The 14258-nt window shown below is 48.0% G+C and overlaps 1 protein-coding gene across 1 annotated transcript in view; it reads right to left on the reverse strand.

The window, feature by feature from the left end:
* The window catches only part of B3GALNT2 (beta-1,3-N-acetylgalactosaminyltransferase 2), a 58752-nt gene extending 45955 nt beyond the window's left edge, over nucleotides 1-12797 (reverse strand). Inside the window, exons 1-2 of the mRNA XM_025213795.1 lie at nucleotides 12765-12797; nucleotides 11253-11310 (exon numbers count right to left, since the gene is read on the reverse strand). Coding sequence (XP_025069580.1) covers nucleotides 11253-11310; nucleotides 12765-12797 — 91 coding nt within the window. The remainder of the gene's footprint in view (nucleotides 1-11252; nucleotides 11311-12764) is intronic.
* Nucleotides 12798-14258: the final 1461 nt, after the last annotated feature.

Below are 14258 nucleotides of genomic sequence, written 5' to 3' on the forward strand. Positions count from 1 at the left end.
AAGCGGCTGCCGGCGGCTGCTCTGATTCACGACAAGATCCACCATTTTTCTTCAAACTGATATTATGAAAAGGAGATAAAATTAGAGAGAAAACGTATTTACCTATCATGAACCAGTCACGAGATTTGCCTACTATGTTCTGAACTTCTACAGTGGCAGCAAATCAGAGCAAATTAACATTGACCTCTGAAGTATTTACAATATGCATTATTTATTTATTTATTTTTAACCGATGGAATTAAACTTTACTGAAGCAACTTACGACTATTTCCATGCACTCAGAGGCCAGATCATTCCCTACCTATGCAAAATAGCATTTAAAGTTGTATCTGTTATTGTTTGCAGTCTGATCGTCACTTTCATATGTAACCTGTTCGTCCAACCTTGGCTTGCTCACACTGCTGCTTGTTTTAATATTTTCAGTAACTGGAAATTGTGAACACAAAGAGCAAGTAACCCTGGCTCAACAGCAGGAGTCAAACAGACCTCCTGGTTCTAATCTTAGCTGTGCCATTTGAGTCACCCGGAGCCATGCCCTCTCCCTCGCTCTCTCTGTTTTTCCATTCACAAAATGGAGAAAACACTTGCACTTCCCAATCACTGAATATTCATGCCACTTACGTAATGCTTTAAAAAAGGATGTAAAGCTCTGTAATAAATCCTAAGGTATCACAGTGAATGTTGACAGTGGATGGGACTCGGGGAGAAGGGAATGTTTCCAACACAGGCTACATTGCCATTAGATACCGAGACTGAACTCTTGACATTGTGCAGCCTTAGCCGGCTCAACAAAACCCTTCATATCTTAGTACTGTAACTCCAATCCCGCACCTTTTTGGCACAAAACACTTCCACTTTGCCTGACCTCGTTAACTCATAGCAACAACTATGGTGATATGGAAGCAAGTAGCAGCACTGTCTGTTACGAAGCTGCCATTCAGAGTTGCATGTAAAACCATGCACTGCTGAGCTGTGCCAGGCCATAGTAGAGGGGGTCCCACTCTGGAAGGCAGCATGTTTGCCTTAGCCACATTACAACCACCTTCACCACAGGCAGATCTTAATATTACTTGTATTGTTCAGCATGAAGAAACAACAAAGGCTAAGACATGGAAGTAGTAAAATACGTCTCACTGTGAGACTATGCGCCATTCTAACCAAAATGTCAAACTTGGGCAGCCAATTACAGATTTCTTGACATCATTACGAGGAAGAGGATGAAAGATTCCAGTAACAAGAGTCTGAGCCTCATTGATTCTTGTTTTTAAATAAGTAGATGAAATCAAACATTTTTTATTCCCCTGAGACCTGAGTAAGCAAGACAGAGGTTGCTGGGAGCACCATCAACTTGAAAATAATTGACTTAAAAAAAAAAAAAAAGTTAAAAAGAAGCTTCAGGTAAACTTCAAAACAAAAAAAGTGTAAAAGTAGCTTCAGGTACAGTAACTGCCAATTTATGAGACTTGGCAGTCCCATAACCCTACTTTTCAAATGCTTTCCTCTCCCATGTTACCTGTGTGAAACGCTCAAACAAACAATAGGGGGGAACTAATGGACTATACAAAAAAGCTCATTATTCTCAAAGCAGTGACAAGCATGCAAAAGAAAAACTGAAAAAGCAGAGAAAGCTCTTTTCTCTCTGATCGCTTTCATTTACTGTAATTTTGCAAAGTACTTGCCTGCATTAGGGATTTATGCATGGGTGTAACTATAGCATGGTAAACTCCTAGAATACGTATATTACTTTGGAGGAATTCTCCTCAGCTGGAAGCTAGGATAGGTTGCACCAAATTAAGTCCCATTTTACACTGGATCATCCGCATCTACACTTGAGAGTGGCCCTTGCACAGCTGGGTAAGAATCCATGACGTAGATAAAACTTTAGGTGTAATTTACAGCTTTACTAAGAAATACTTTTTAGAAAGAAGGGTGATTTATGAATATTTGGAATAGTAGCAACCACCATAGCTACAAAGGGGAAAAAAGAGCACTGAAGAGACAGCTATCCTATAACTAGCAAAGTGCCTGTCAAGAATGATGGGCGGACAGTGGGGACAGAGCACCACCACCCACTGTCCCGCGCTCTGCATCCAGCCACATGCAACTCCCCCCTCCACCCTGCTCTGTGTCTGCCCTGCACGCCCTCACCGCACCTCAGACACACACTACACCCAGCCACACATCCACCCGGCCACACCCCCCACCCACCGGCGCACCCCACCCACCGCAGCCGGCAGGTGCTCCTGGCATGGGGAGGGGCATGGTGCGTGGCTGCAGGGTGCTGTGTGGGGAGCGTGCACGGGAGATGTGCCCTGCCCCACGGCTGCGTGCTGCATTCAGCGGACGGTGCCCCTGCTCCCTGCCCGCTGCCCTTGCAGCACCCTGTGGTCACATGCCGTGGCCCCCCTACCCCATGCAGGGTGTGCTCTCGTGCCAGCTTGCCACGCAGCACCCTGTGGCTGTGTGCCCGGGCAGGCGCTCCTCGCGCAGGGTGGGGACAGGGATGTGGCCACAGGAGGGAGTGGGCAGGGGGACGTACCCCTCCTTGTGGCCATATGCTGCATTCGGCAGGCGCTGCCTATGCCCCCTTGCCTGCTCCCCTTGTGGCACCCTGCGGCAGCGTGCCACTTCCCACATCACACAGCCATGTGCCACGTCCCCCGCCACTGTCACAAGCCACGGCCCTGCAGCGGCAAGCCATGCCCCTGCACAGCCAGTCCCCACACTTCGCTGTGGGGAGCAAAGCCTGGGCCTACCCACCTTGGCCCCCACCTGTCTGTCCTAAAGCTCCGGGCCGCGCATGCACAGTTGGCCCAGAGCGTTATGGACAGACAGACGGAAGTGGTAAGGCTTTTATTATATTATAACGAGTGGTAACCGTGTTGTCGATGATACAGCCTACAGAGACCTTTGTGCCCTGATATGCACCAACAGGTACCAGCAGCAATGTGCATGGGGTAGGGAATTCAAATGCAAAAAAATAAAGTAAACCCTGTTTGTGAAGTCCACAGACAAGGATATTTTTGGCTTATCCTTACTCTTGGCAGTTCAACCCATCCTTAACAGTCGGCTATCTTGACCTCTTGTCACTTACACAATAACTACTAATAGCTGATGTGATTTAGGAAATGAAAACTTAAATTCTGAAGAGTAACCATTTCCAGCGTGTTCCAAAAAAAGCTGGTAATATCAGCACAACTCCCAGTGAACAGGTGGCCAAGAGACTCTCACACACACACACACACACACACACACACTCTGCCCCATTTGATACTCTTATTGGATTGAGGCAGAAGACTAAAAAAAAAGGGCATCAAAAGTATACTACCCAGCCAGTGTAGGGACCCTTGTGCCGTAGCTGCCTGTATAGATCTGTTTTGTGAAATGAAGATTTCAGTCTCGCAAGCACACAAGGGATCCTGGGGGGGCGGGGAACATTTTAAAGATTCATCAAGTGTTGGAATGTTTTTGTGACCAAGAAATATAACATTTCCGGTTTTAAATTACCCTTGTAAAAAAAATAAAAAGACACCATGTTTTATCAAGGTGGTAAATTTTGTCTGACAAATGTGGCCTTGTTAAAACCCTCAGCATTTGGTTGATTGCCGACTTCTGTTTCTACGCCCATTCTTTCCATTCAGCACAGGTGGCACTCGTGCTCACTCTCTGCTGCCATAGGCAAAGTAGTCCATACACACTATGGCGCCAGCCCATCATGGCAGTGTTTAACATGAGCGTGAAGCATGGGGACTGGTCCATCAGCTTGAAGACAATGCTTAAAGTTAGCATGTGCCCAAGTATTCTAGGCCACATGCACTCTTCTTTATGTGGGGGTTTGATTGGGTGCTATATTCTGTTTGAAATAATAATGCAGCAGTAAAACACCACATTTCTAAAACATATAAAGGCGCAAATATTTATTTGAACATTTGATATCCAAAATAAAGTGTAACCATGGCACCTTAGAGAGGTACCATGTAAAATGTAATGTGCATGTATTTCCTTGTTGAGCAAGAACACGAACTACAGTCCTGCAACAGACAACTAACTTCCCACTTTACTAGGTATTGCCCCTGGACTGGTAGCATCAATTAAACTCATGATTACAAACAAAGCATGGAGTCCCCCTATAAGGATTAAAGCAAGCCTGTCCAACATCTAAGCAGCTGAGGGCTGCAACAGCACAGGCACCCTATCCCCAAGCCTTAGCCTTCTGGGCCCCATGGGCTGCGCTGCATTGCACCAAACCATCCCCTGGGGTGAAGGCAGGAAATGGAAACTAGAGGGGGAACCTGCAGACCCCAAGCTGCTTCTGCAGCTGGAGCAATGGGGAGAGAGGCTGCTGGATGGGGACTCGGGGGCTGTAAATTAATCCTTTGCAGACCACATGCAGTCCATGGATCACCAGGCAGACAGTGCCAGATTAAAGCAAGAGCTTGGGGGGGCAGGGGGAGGTTGTTTGTATTTTATTTTTCATAAACTTTTTTTTAAAGAAGAAAATGTCCAATATACTCAATAAAAAAGATTATATAAAACTTAAAGAACAAATAAGAAGCCTCAGATAATAGTCATTTTTAATCATTCACTAGCAGAAATTATTCCTACATATAAAACACCTTCCTCTTGCCTTGCCCCTAGGTGTAAGCATTAGTACCAGCATACTCTGGACTAATGAAACTTCAGCAAAGTGAGGAGTCACAAAGTTCAGAACTCCGGGAGAAAAGGTAAATGGTTAAAACACTACATGCTAAAGTGTTCTTGGTCTGAGAACTGATCTTAATAACAATATTTAATAATGACTTTGGCACAAAAGAAAGGGAGTGTGGTGAAATTTGCTGATGATACAAAGTTGGGAAACATTGTCTATACAGAGAAGAACTGGATGATTATAAGGAATGGAGTAGCAGAAATGAGATTCAATTCAATAGTACAAAGTGGAATGTCATGCATTTGGAAACTAACAATTTCTGATATAAGCTGGGAGCTCATCAGTTGGCAATAACTGACAAAGAAAGACCTGAGTGTACTAGTTGACCACAAGATGCCTATGAGCTGCCAACATGATGCAGTCATAAAAAAGGCAAAAGCAATCCTAAAAAAAATCTATCAACTGGGGTATTTTCAGTACAGATAGAGAAGTGTTAATGACCTTGTAATAGGCACTGGGAAGACCTCAGGGTCACTCATATTCCAGAAAGATAGGTTGAAGCTGAAACAAGTGCAAAGAGGTGCTACTAGGATGTTCAGGGGAACAGAGAACTAATCTTGAGGGAGAAGGCTAATCAAGGTTTTTGTCTATAACAGTGGTTGTTAGCTGGGGGTACGCGTACCCCTAGGGATACTTAAAAGAGTTGTAGGGGGTACGCAGAACTCCAGGTGCATGCACACAGCCTGGCCATATGGAGAGCAGCCAGGCGCGGCTGGTAAGTTTGTTGTGGGGGGAGGGAGTGGGGCTGGGGAAGAGGCTGCCCTGCCAGGGTGGGGTGTGGGATTTAGCCATGTGGCGGGGGGAGGCTATGCGTACCCTGGGAGGACATGTGGGACGTGTGCCCCTGGATCTGCGCATGGGGTGGGCTGGGCTGGGGCCATGGCCACACCATGCTGGGCTTTTGTCAGCAGGGGGGTGGGCAGCAGCAGTGTTGGGAGTGGGAATATAGCAGGAGGTGGGCTGCAGGCACCAGAAAAAAATTCATTGTAGCATCCCCAACCACCCTCACAGAGCTGCCGCTGCCCGCTCTGAGCATGGCGCTGTGTGCCCAGGATCTGCGTGGTGGGGAGGGTGGGCTGTCACTGCGGGCTGAAAGGTAGCGCTGGGCTCTTCCTGGCAGGGGGGGGTTGGGCCGTGCTGTGCTCAGGGCAGGCAGAGGTGGTGCAGGGAGGGGGGTTGGGGAGGCTACGGCAAATTTTGGGGTGGCTGCAGCCCCCCTGATAGCCCCACTCCCATAGGCCCCAGTGATGAGGGAGGGAGTGGGGCTGGATCAGTGGCAGAAGCTTCCCAGCTGGGGCGCAGAACCGCGAGTGGCTCTTTCAGGGGGTGTGTGGGGGTGGCAGCTCCTGCCACTGCATGCACCCTGGGAGGGCACAGGGGACACGTGCCCCCCAGATCTGCACACAGGGTGTGGCGGGATGGGACCAGGGAAGCACCGAGCTGTTCCCAGAAGGGGTGTTGGGCCAGGCTGCACTGGGGAGGACCAGGGTGAATTTTGGGGTAGCTGCAAGAGCAGCCTGGTGCAGCCCTGGCCCCAGCTCAACCTTGTCCAACATGTAGATCTGGGGGTACATGCCCCTTGTGCCCCCCCCGGTGCATGCAGTGGCGGGGACCGCCACCCCCTGTGCCCCCTGGACAAGCCATTCGTGGCTCCCCCCTGGACGAGCTGTTCACAGCTCCATCCCATACCTCGCCCTGCCCTAGCTGAGCAGCACCTGCCCCTGACTAACTCCATCCCTTATCATGGGGCCTTGATTTGCCCTCCCCCCTTAAAAACAAGAAAAAAGTATAAAAGGGTACATGAGCTAAAATTTTGAGACAGAAGGGGTACACTTGTTAAAAAAGGTTGAAAACCCCTGGTCTGTAAGATTTCTCTCTAAGATAACTACCAAATGAGATGATCTAAAGGACAATGCTGGCACAAGAAGAGAGTATCTTAAGCTGACCATGAATAAAATTTAGCCTGGAAATTAGCAGGTTTTTGAACCATCAGAGCAGTAGGGTTCAATGACATTCCAGTCAGAGGAGCTGGGGCCAAAAAACAGACCATCTTTAAGGTAGTGTTTGATCAACTGATGAACAGGATTACATGATAAGCAGGGATCTGTGTTTGCCATTTCCCACTAAAAAATGGAATAAAATATGGATTTCCCCCTTTACCTGAGAAAAACACATTCTCACTTTAACAGAGAAACCTATGGGTGTTGCAGTTTTGGAAAGAGCTCCCTGCGGGCTGGCAGAATTACAGCCTGCAAGGGGCCGGGAGGGAGCAGGAGGAGGGCAGTCTGGCAGGCGGTGCCATGTGCATGAATATGTACATGGCTGCCAGGCAGCTTGGAGAGCAGCTCCTACAAGCAAATCAGGGAAGGGGGTGGGATTGAGGCCCCCATAGGGGGAGAGGAAGGGAGTTGGGAAGGGCTGGGGCTGCTGCCCGGCTGGGCGGTGCATGGGGCTTGCAGCCTGGCTGCAGGTTCCTGGCAGTTCATCCAGGAGGCAGGGGGGTGGGGCCAGCTCCCTGCAGCTGCATACACTCCCACCGGAGGAATGTGTGTGGGGCAGGGGCTGCCAGCTGCAGGCTCAGGCTCCCTGCCCTGCTGTCCTCCCCCAGGGCCTCCTCAGCCTGGTGGGTGCAACCTGGTGCGGCAGGGCAGAGTGGGACTGGGTGGGGAAGCTCCTTGCTGCCGCAAGCTCCTTGCTGCCCCGGCAAAGTATCCCCTGCCTGCACAGCTACAGTGGTGCAGGGCTGTGTAGCTCGCTACTGTCGCACGGGCAGGGGACACCTCGCCAGGGCAGCCCAAACCTCGAAGCGGTAAGGTACTTCTCCACACAGCCCTGTTCTGCCCTGCTGCACCAAATCGCACCCACTGGCCTGCAGAGGCTCCAGGGAGGGCAGCAGGGCAGGGAGCCTGAGCCCACATCCACCCTACGCACAGATGTGGGGGGCACAGGTCCCCCGCACTGCCCCAGGAGTACGTGCAGCAATAGGGAGCCACCCCCGCCTGAACCCACCACAGGCTGGCAGCGAGGCAATGGGGGGGCAGGGAGGGGAGTCAGGCTCCTCTCCACGACAGCAGTTGGGGTTTGGGTGCTGCTGCAGGGGGCAAGACTGTGGACCTGGGTCCCTGGCCCCATAGCCCTGGCAGCTGGGGGCCCCCTCTGGTAGGGCTGGGGAGGCAGGAGTGAGGGGCAGCAGCAAGGCCTTGGGAGCTGTGGGGAATGAGGGGCACCGGTAGGGCCAGCGGGCTGTGGGTGGGAAGTGAGGGGCATGAGCAGGGCCGGGGGGCTGTGACCCTGGGAATGAGGAGCCTGGACCTGTGTTGTGTTAGCTAAGGGGCCATGGGGAGCTCCAATTTTCCATGATAAAAAACTCCAAAATCAAATACCAAGATTTATATGGATTTAGAATTTATTTTGTTATAGTGATTATGACACTCCAAATTGCTTTAAATTGTAAATATATCAAGAAAACATTGTGTTCAACTGATACCTATATATATATATATAGTGGTCTTTCATTTTAGTCACAGATCTGGGGGCTTTAATCAGAGAATTTACAATTTTTTACCAGCGAAAACCAGGGTCCCTGATGATAAGATAGCTGCAGCAGAAGGATACTAGATTTGATTTTGCAGAAGGTCCTTTCTAGTTCTCTGTTTCTCTGATTCTCATTTTACTATCTTAATGTAAGCATGCCAAATTTAAGGTTGAGCTATTTTCTTTTTACAGAAGTTTCTGTTCACCTTAATTCCCTTTTCACTGTATGCACACCACAGCCCTCCCCTCCAAAAACCAAAATGCTTATTAATGCATCAATACCTTTCTGTTACGATTCCATTATAAAATACAATGTGAATGATAGTTCAGATTAACCTGTTTTAAGCAAGCACAGCTCTCAGATTTGTGCTATTCCTGCTTTCTTTCAGAACTATCCAGACCAAAAAAGGCACTTAATCTAGAGACCTCCATCCAAATGAAAAAGTCAAGTGTATAATTTCATTTGCCTTCACAGATTAATATAAGGGTAAGCTTGGCTCTGTACCTTGTGACTGACTGCTATTCATATCACCTTTGATCCACACTGGTGGATAATTGTACAACTACTGTGATGCCATAAAGCTTAAGGAAATGCCAAAATATGCACCAACAATACATTTTTATGCCACAGCTATTGTAAAGAACTATTTTGAGATCAATTTACTTTTTGTTCTTGCCAAAGAACCCAGGTGGTAAATAACAGAGTGGCAGGCACAGCAAATAAAATAAAACAAAAAAGAATTACTCAACAATAAACGGCATTGAAGCTGGCTTTATTAGATAGTGTTGTCAGACTACCTTAATAATTCAAGTTTTGAGATGTGTTTTAAAAATAAGTGCATTTCCTACTCTGTGGCATATTAATTTATTAATGATCACAAAGAACTTTGAAGAATGCAAATCATAGTACAATAGGCAGAGATAAGAGAGGCCTCTTAACTCATCTTTCTTCTCTCTGCCAGTGCAGGAATGTTTCTGCATACACTTCATAACATACACTTCTCAACACTTTCTGAGGGCTAATAAGGTGTATGATCCTTTTAAGACATTGAGTAAGGGTGCTTACCCCTTTGAAGAATCAAGACACAAAGGTGGCAGCTTTCATCTCTAGGAAATTATCCCACCTTGTGCAAGATCCGTTTGGGGTTTTTTTACATTAATACAGGAGATTTATTTTTGTTACAATTAAATAAGAGCTACATATATCAAACTGCAAGGTCATAGGGGTTGGGCAGGGTGTGCGAGTGAGAGAAAGAAAATCTGGAAAAACTGTTTGGCATCTGTTTAATTAAGAAGGGTCTGATCACCCTAACACTACCACGCACAGTACAAGGAGCTAGTCTCACACTGAGCATCACAAAGTCCAGTAATAAGTGCTTGCAGAATTGAACTCCAAACTGGCAATGTATTTTAACACCAAAATTATTATCATTATAGTACTACAGACTAAATACTGGCTCTGCTGAAGTGAGTGCTTTGCTACTGCATTGAAAAGGACCAGGATTTGTCCTTGAAAGAGGAATAACTGGTGGGTAGAAATAGAAATCTTTAGAATGAGGGAAAAGAATCTTCAGATATGAAGACTGTATCATTTCCCCTAACCTGGCATTTCTCAAACCAAGAGGTTGCCCTTCACGGAGAAGTGTTGACTTCTTTTCTGAGGAATGCACCTGCCAGCTCAAGAAATACAAAGTACAGGATGCAACCTCTTTTTCTTGCTGGACTACTTCCTCAGGAACTTAGCAACTTCGGAATCATCTAATACCTGTGCTTAGTATTGAGTTTATTTTTTATTTATTTGTTTATTTTACACACACAGCCTGTGCCTTCCTGAGCCCCTCAGACTCCAGAGTGACACCTCATCCAGCCCTGCTCTTGTCTGGGATGGGGTGCATTGGTGCTAGCCCCAGTGCTGCCCCAACTCAGTTATAGTATAAAAGACCAAGCAATAAAATAAGAGAGGTATAAAGAGATGAGCTTTACACACTTAAGCTATTCTTCATCCTCCCAGGAAAGCATTTCCTTCCACGTACAGGAAAAATTCTCGTTTTTTCTGCAGAAAATGGTGGTCAGCAGAGGAATGCAGAAAATTGATCCTCTTGGTAATAAAGGTGGGTCTGTGTTTATTGCTGGTCCCAGATCAAATGTGCTATGTTTCTAAATAAAGCTTCATTTTTACCTCTCCTGACCACCCAGGATGTGACACCTGTGCAACCCAGCCCCTGCAGCCCCACTGGCACTGCGACCATCCCAGAGGTGCCAGGAACTGGCTGTAGGATTCACTGAACAATCCTGCAGCCAACACTCAAGAGGGAAGAGGCTCCAACTCACTCCCTCTTAAAGGGTCGGTCATAACTAAATAAGCTATTAGCTCAACACGAAGCTCCAGGCAGATCTGTCCAGTAAAAACAGCACCCTCTTCCCAGCATAGATGACTGATAACAAGCCTGCCAGGCGGCTCTTCACGACCGCTGTTGGAACCACAACCAGGCTGCGATGCCCCGACCTCACTGAGTGCTGGGAACGCCAGCTCGGAACAAGGTGGTGCCAGAAGAGGAGCAAATCACACCAGGCTTTCCAAGCGCGCAAACCCATTTCGCAGCCAGGGTAAGACAAGCCATCAGCACCTGGACTAATAGAAAAAGGAAGCCCTGCGCCTGCTCAGCTGCCAGGACATTGGGACTTGGCTGTCAGCACAAGAAATACAAGGTACAGGATGCAAAAAGCAATCTCTTTTTCTTGCTGGACTACTTCCTCAGGAAGTCAGCAACTTTGGAACCACCTAAGACCTACGTTCAGTATTGAGTTGTGTGTGTAAAAAACCCCCCAAAAAACAAACCCAACTGATGCCTTCCCAACCCCCCCCCAGCAGCACTACCCAGCCCAGTGTGGACCAGGGCACCAGGAACGGCGGCTCTGAACAAGGCGGTACCATAGCAGTGCATTCACACCAGGTTTTCCAAGCACACCCATTTCACAGCCAAGGTAAGACAAGTTGTCAGTGCCCTACCCAGAGGCAGAGGAAGCCCCGCTCCTGCCGGGCTGCCAGGACACGGGGGCAAGCTGGACTCAATCTCAGACAGGGCTCAGCTGGCCCTCCTGCAAGCAGAGGGGGCGGGGAATCAAAGGTGGCAGCTGCTCAGCCTCTCCTCCTGCAGCGCCCCCAGGGAGCACCCCCCCCCAAACAGGAAAGGACAACATCAACAGCAGTACACAACAGGAAGTAACCGGGCATAGTTTTCATCGACAAAAGTACCGATCAAATGTAAACCTATTTCCTTAATTTATAAATTGTCATAAGGTAATGAAATACGTCATGGGAGAATGGAGCCCCTCTTACTTAGATAATTCATCTAAAAGAATGAGGTTCAAAGAAAAAGCTGAAGTACCTCTGTGTATACCCAGCTACTTACCCTATAAGCAGGGCTTAACCCTTTTCAGTCTTGGGTGCCTAAAGTGAGGCAAAAAGAAATGTGAAAATCCAGAACTCTTGGTTCCTAAATGATACCTTTTCTTAGACCAACTGAGAAATTGCAAAAAAAATCTTTTTCTGCAAGCTTTTGGGCTCATGTGCCCTTCATCAGGCTCGGGGACTTTTTACTATCTTGAACTTTCCCCATATGTAGGAAATAAACTATTAATACATTATAGTTTATTTCCTACATATGCTCTATATATAGATATAATAAATTTGCCTGAGCCTGATGAAGGGCACATGAGCCCGAAAGCTTGCAGAAAAAGATATCTATACCTATATCCATATATAATTGCAAGTATTTAGATATATATAGATAGATATTTGCAATTTATCTATCTATCTATCTATCGAGAGATATTTGCAATTATTTAGCTATATATATCTCTATATATATTTGCAATTATATATATATATCTTTTTCTGCAAGCTTCCAGGCTCATGCGCCCGTCATCAGGCTCAGGGAAAGTTGGAGAGGGGAAAAAGTCCTCATCGATAGGAAATAAACTTCATTTTCGCACAGGGGAAGCAGAAGCTGGAAAACCGTCCCTCTGGGCCCAATGAGAGTCTCTTTGCGAGCTTGCTCTCTTGTGTAGATCAAGTATCCCTACAGATAAGATGCGTTTCTCTTGCCCTGCCCCTAGGTGTAAGTGTTAGTACCAGCATACGATTACGCAGTGGCGACAGGTAGGGGGAGCACGGGGGCAGGCGGGAGCAATGGTGCCCCCCCAGGAGGGCTGGCTAGGGAGTTGCGGCACCAGGAGAAGCACCGCTGGCACTTACAGGCAAGCCCCTGGCCCTTCTGGGCACACTGCTGGCACTTCCGGGTCAGTTGGCATGATCAGCCACAGGGGAGCCCCCTTCCCGGTTGCTGACTTGCCCCTGCGGGGGGTAAGTGCGCCCCCCAACTCAGGAGGCACCAGTGGCCCATGATACTATGCCCTACTTTTTTGCCCTTTGTCTTCCTCATTTCCAGCTATTTCCTTCTTCACAGATAGCCTCTTTTCTACCTTGAAATACAACTACTGTAGAATCTCCTGTACTCACCTTTGGCTTCTCTCCTGCAGCTTTTTTCCCCATCCTCCCTTCCCTGCTCTACCTTTTGTCTTTCTAATTTTACCTACTTATGTTCTCACTGACATCCTACTGCACTTCTGGCTTTTCTCATTTAGCTTCTCTCACCGCGACATCAGGGAGTAAATCAAGGGCTCAGTGACCAACTGTTCACCAGGGCACCCTTGGGAAAAACCAGGAGTAATGGCCACAGACTCCTGGAAGAGCAGTTTAGGCTTAACATTAGGAAAAACTTCTTCACAGTCAGGGAGTCCAGGCTGTGGAATAAGCTCCCTCCAGAGATGGTGCAATCACCTACCCTGGAAATCTTCAGGAGGAGACTGGACAGTCACCTTGCTGGGGTCACCTGACCCCAGTTGTCTTTCCTGCCTGGTGCAGGGGGCTGGGCCCGATGTTCTTGTGAGGTCCCTTCCAGGCCCTTACAACCTATGAATCTATTCCTTGGAGTCTCAGAACAGCAGAGTCTCCCTGTGCCAGAAGAAGGGCAATTGCACCCACAAGCTTGCCAAGAACTTTCTTCCAACTACTCAGTTGGTCTATCACATCTGCCCAAAGAAGCTTGCCTGCATACATCCTTAGATCAACATGGCTACAACCAAAAACCCAGTACCAGCATACTGCAGACTGGTGGTACCTCCTGCCTGAGGTAGGACCAGCCTGAGCCAAACCGCCCTGTACATTCATAGCACAATACGGTCACACAGGAGTGGGGCTCGAAGGGACCTCCAGGGGCATCTAGTCTGACCCCCTGCCTGAGAAGGATTAGCCCTCTCCAAGCCATTCCCTGCGATCAGGGTTTGAATTGCATTTTAACCCTTGTGGGGGTCTACAAAAAAGATTGGGCTACCCATCACGATGCCCCCAATAAAATCGGAGACCCCTCAGGTTATGATTTTCAAATCTTATAGGAGGGCTTGTCTCTTATGGGATGGCTCAGCCCCCCTGAGCTTCCCTGTAATTTGACCCCATAATTCAAATCCTGCCTACATGCCATCATCTAAACCAGGGATAGGCAACCCCTGACCCAATGCCAGTGTGTGGCAGGCAAAGGCATTTTGCTTGGCTTATGCCTCAGGGCAGATGGTGGGGAAGGGTTGGGGCTGCACTACCACAACAAGGATTGGGCCCTCATGGCTCCTCCACTGTCTGCCCCGGCATGCCAACCTCTTTCAAGTTGAAGTTACAGGTGTTTTTGGCACTCTGCCAACAAACATTGCCAACCCTGATCTAAATTCTACATAAGACTACCTCCACCCTGACATGACATCCGTAATCTAAATCATGGCACCCATCATCTACTACTTTCAACCCTGACACAACACAGACCTTACACCCTAACCTGCCACAGGTGAAGCAGGGGAACCTGGGCAGCCAATGTCCCCCCTCTCTGAAATGTCACTATGCTCAAGAGGTCCCAGGTGGAAGAATTTGAAGGTGAAATCTGTTGACTCAGGCATCTTAGAATCA

The sequence above is a fragment of the Alligator sinensis genome, unplaced genomic scaffold (assembly GCF_000455745.1).
Source record: "Alligator sinensis unplaced genomic scaffold, ASM45574v1 scaffold93_2, whole genome shotgun sequence".
Taxonomy (NCBI): domain Eukaryota; kingdom Metazoa; phylum Chordata; order Crocodylia; family Alligatoridae; genus Alligator; species Alligator sinensis.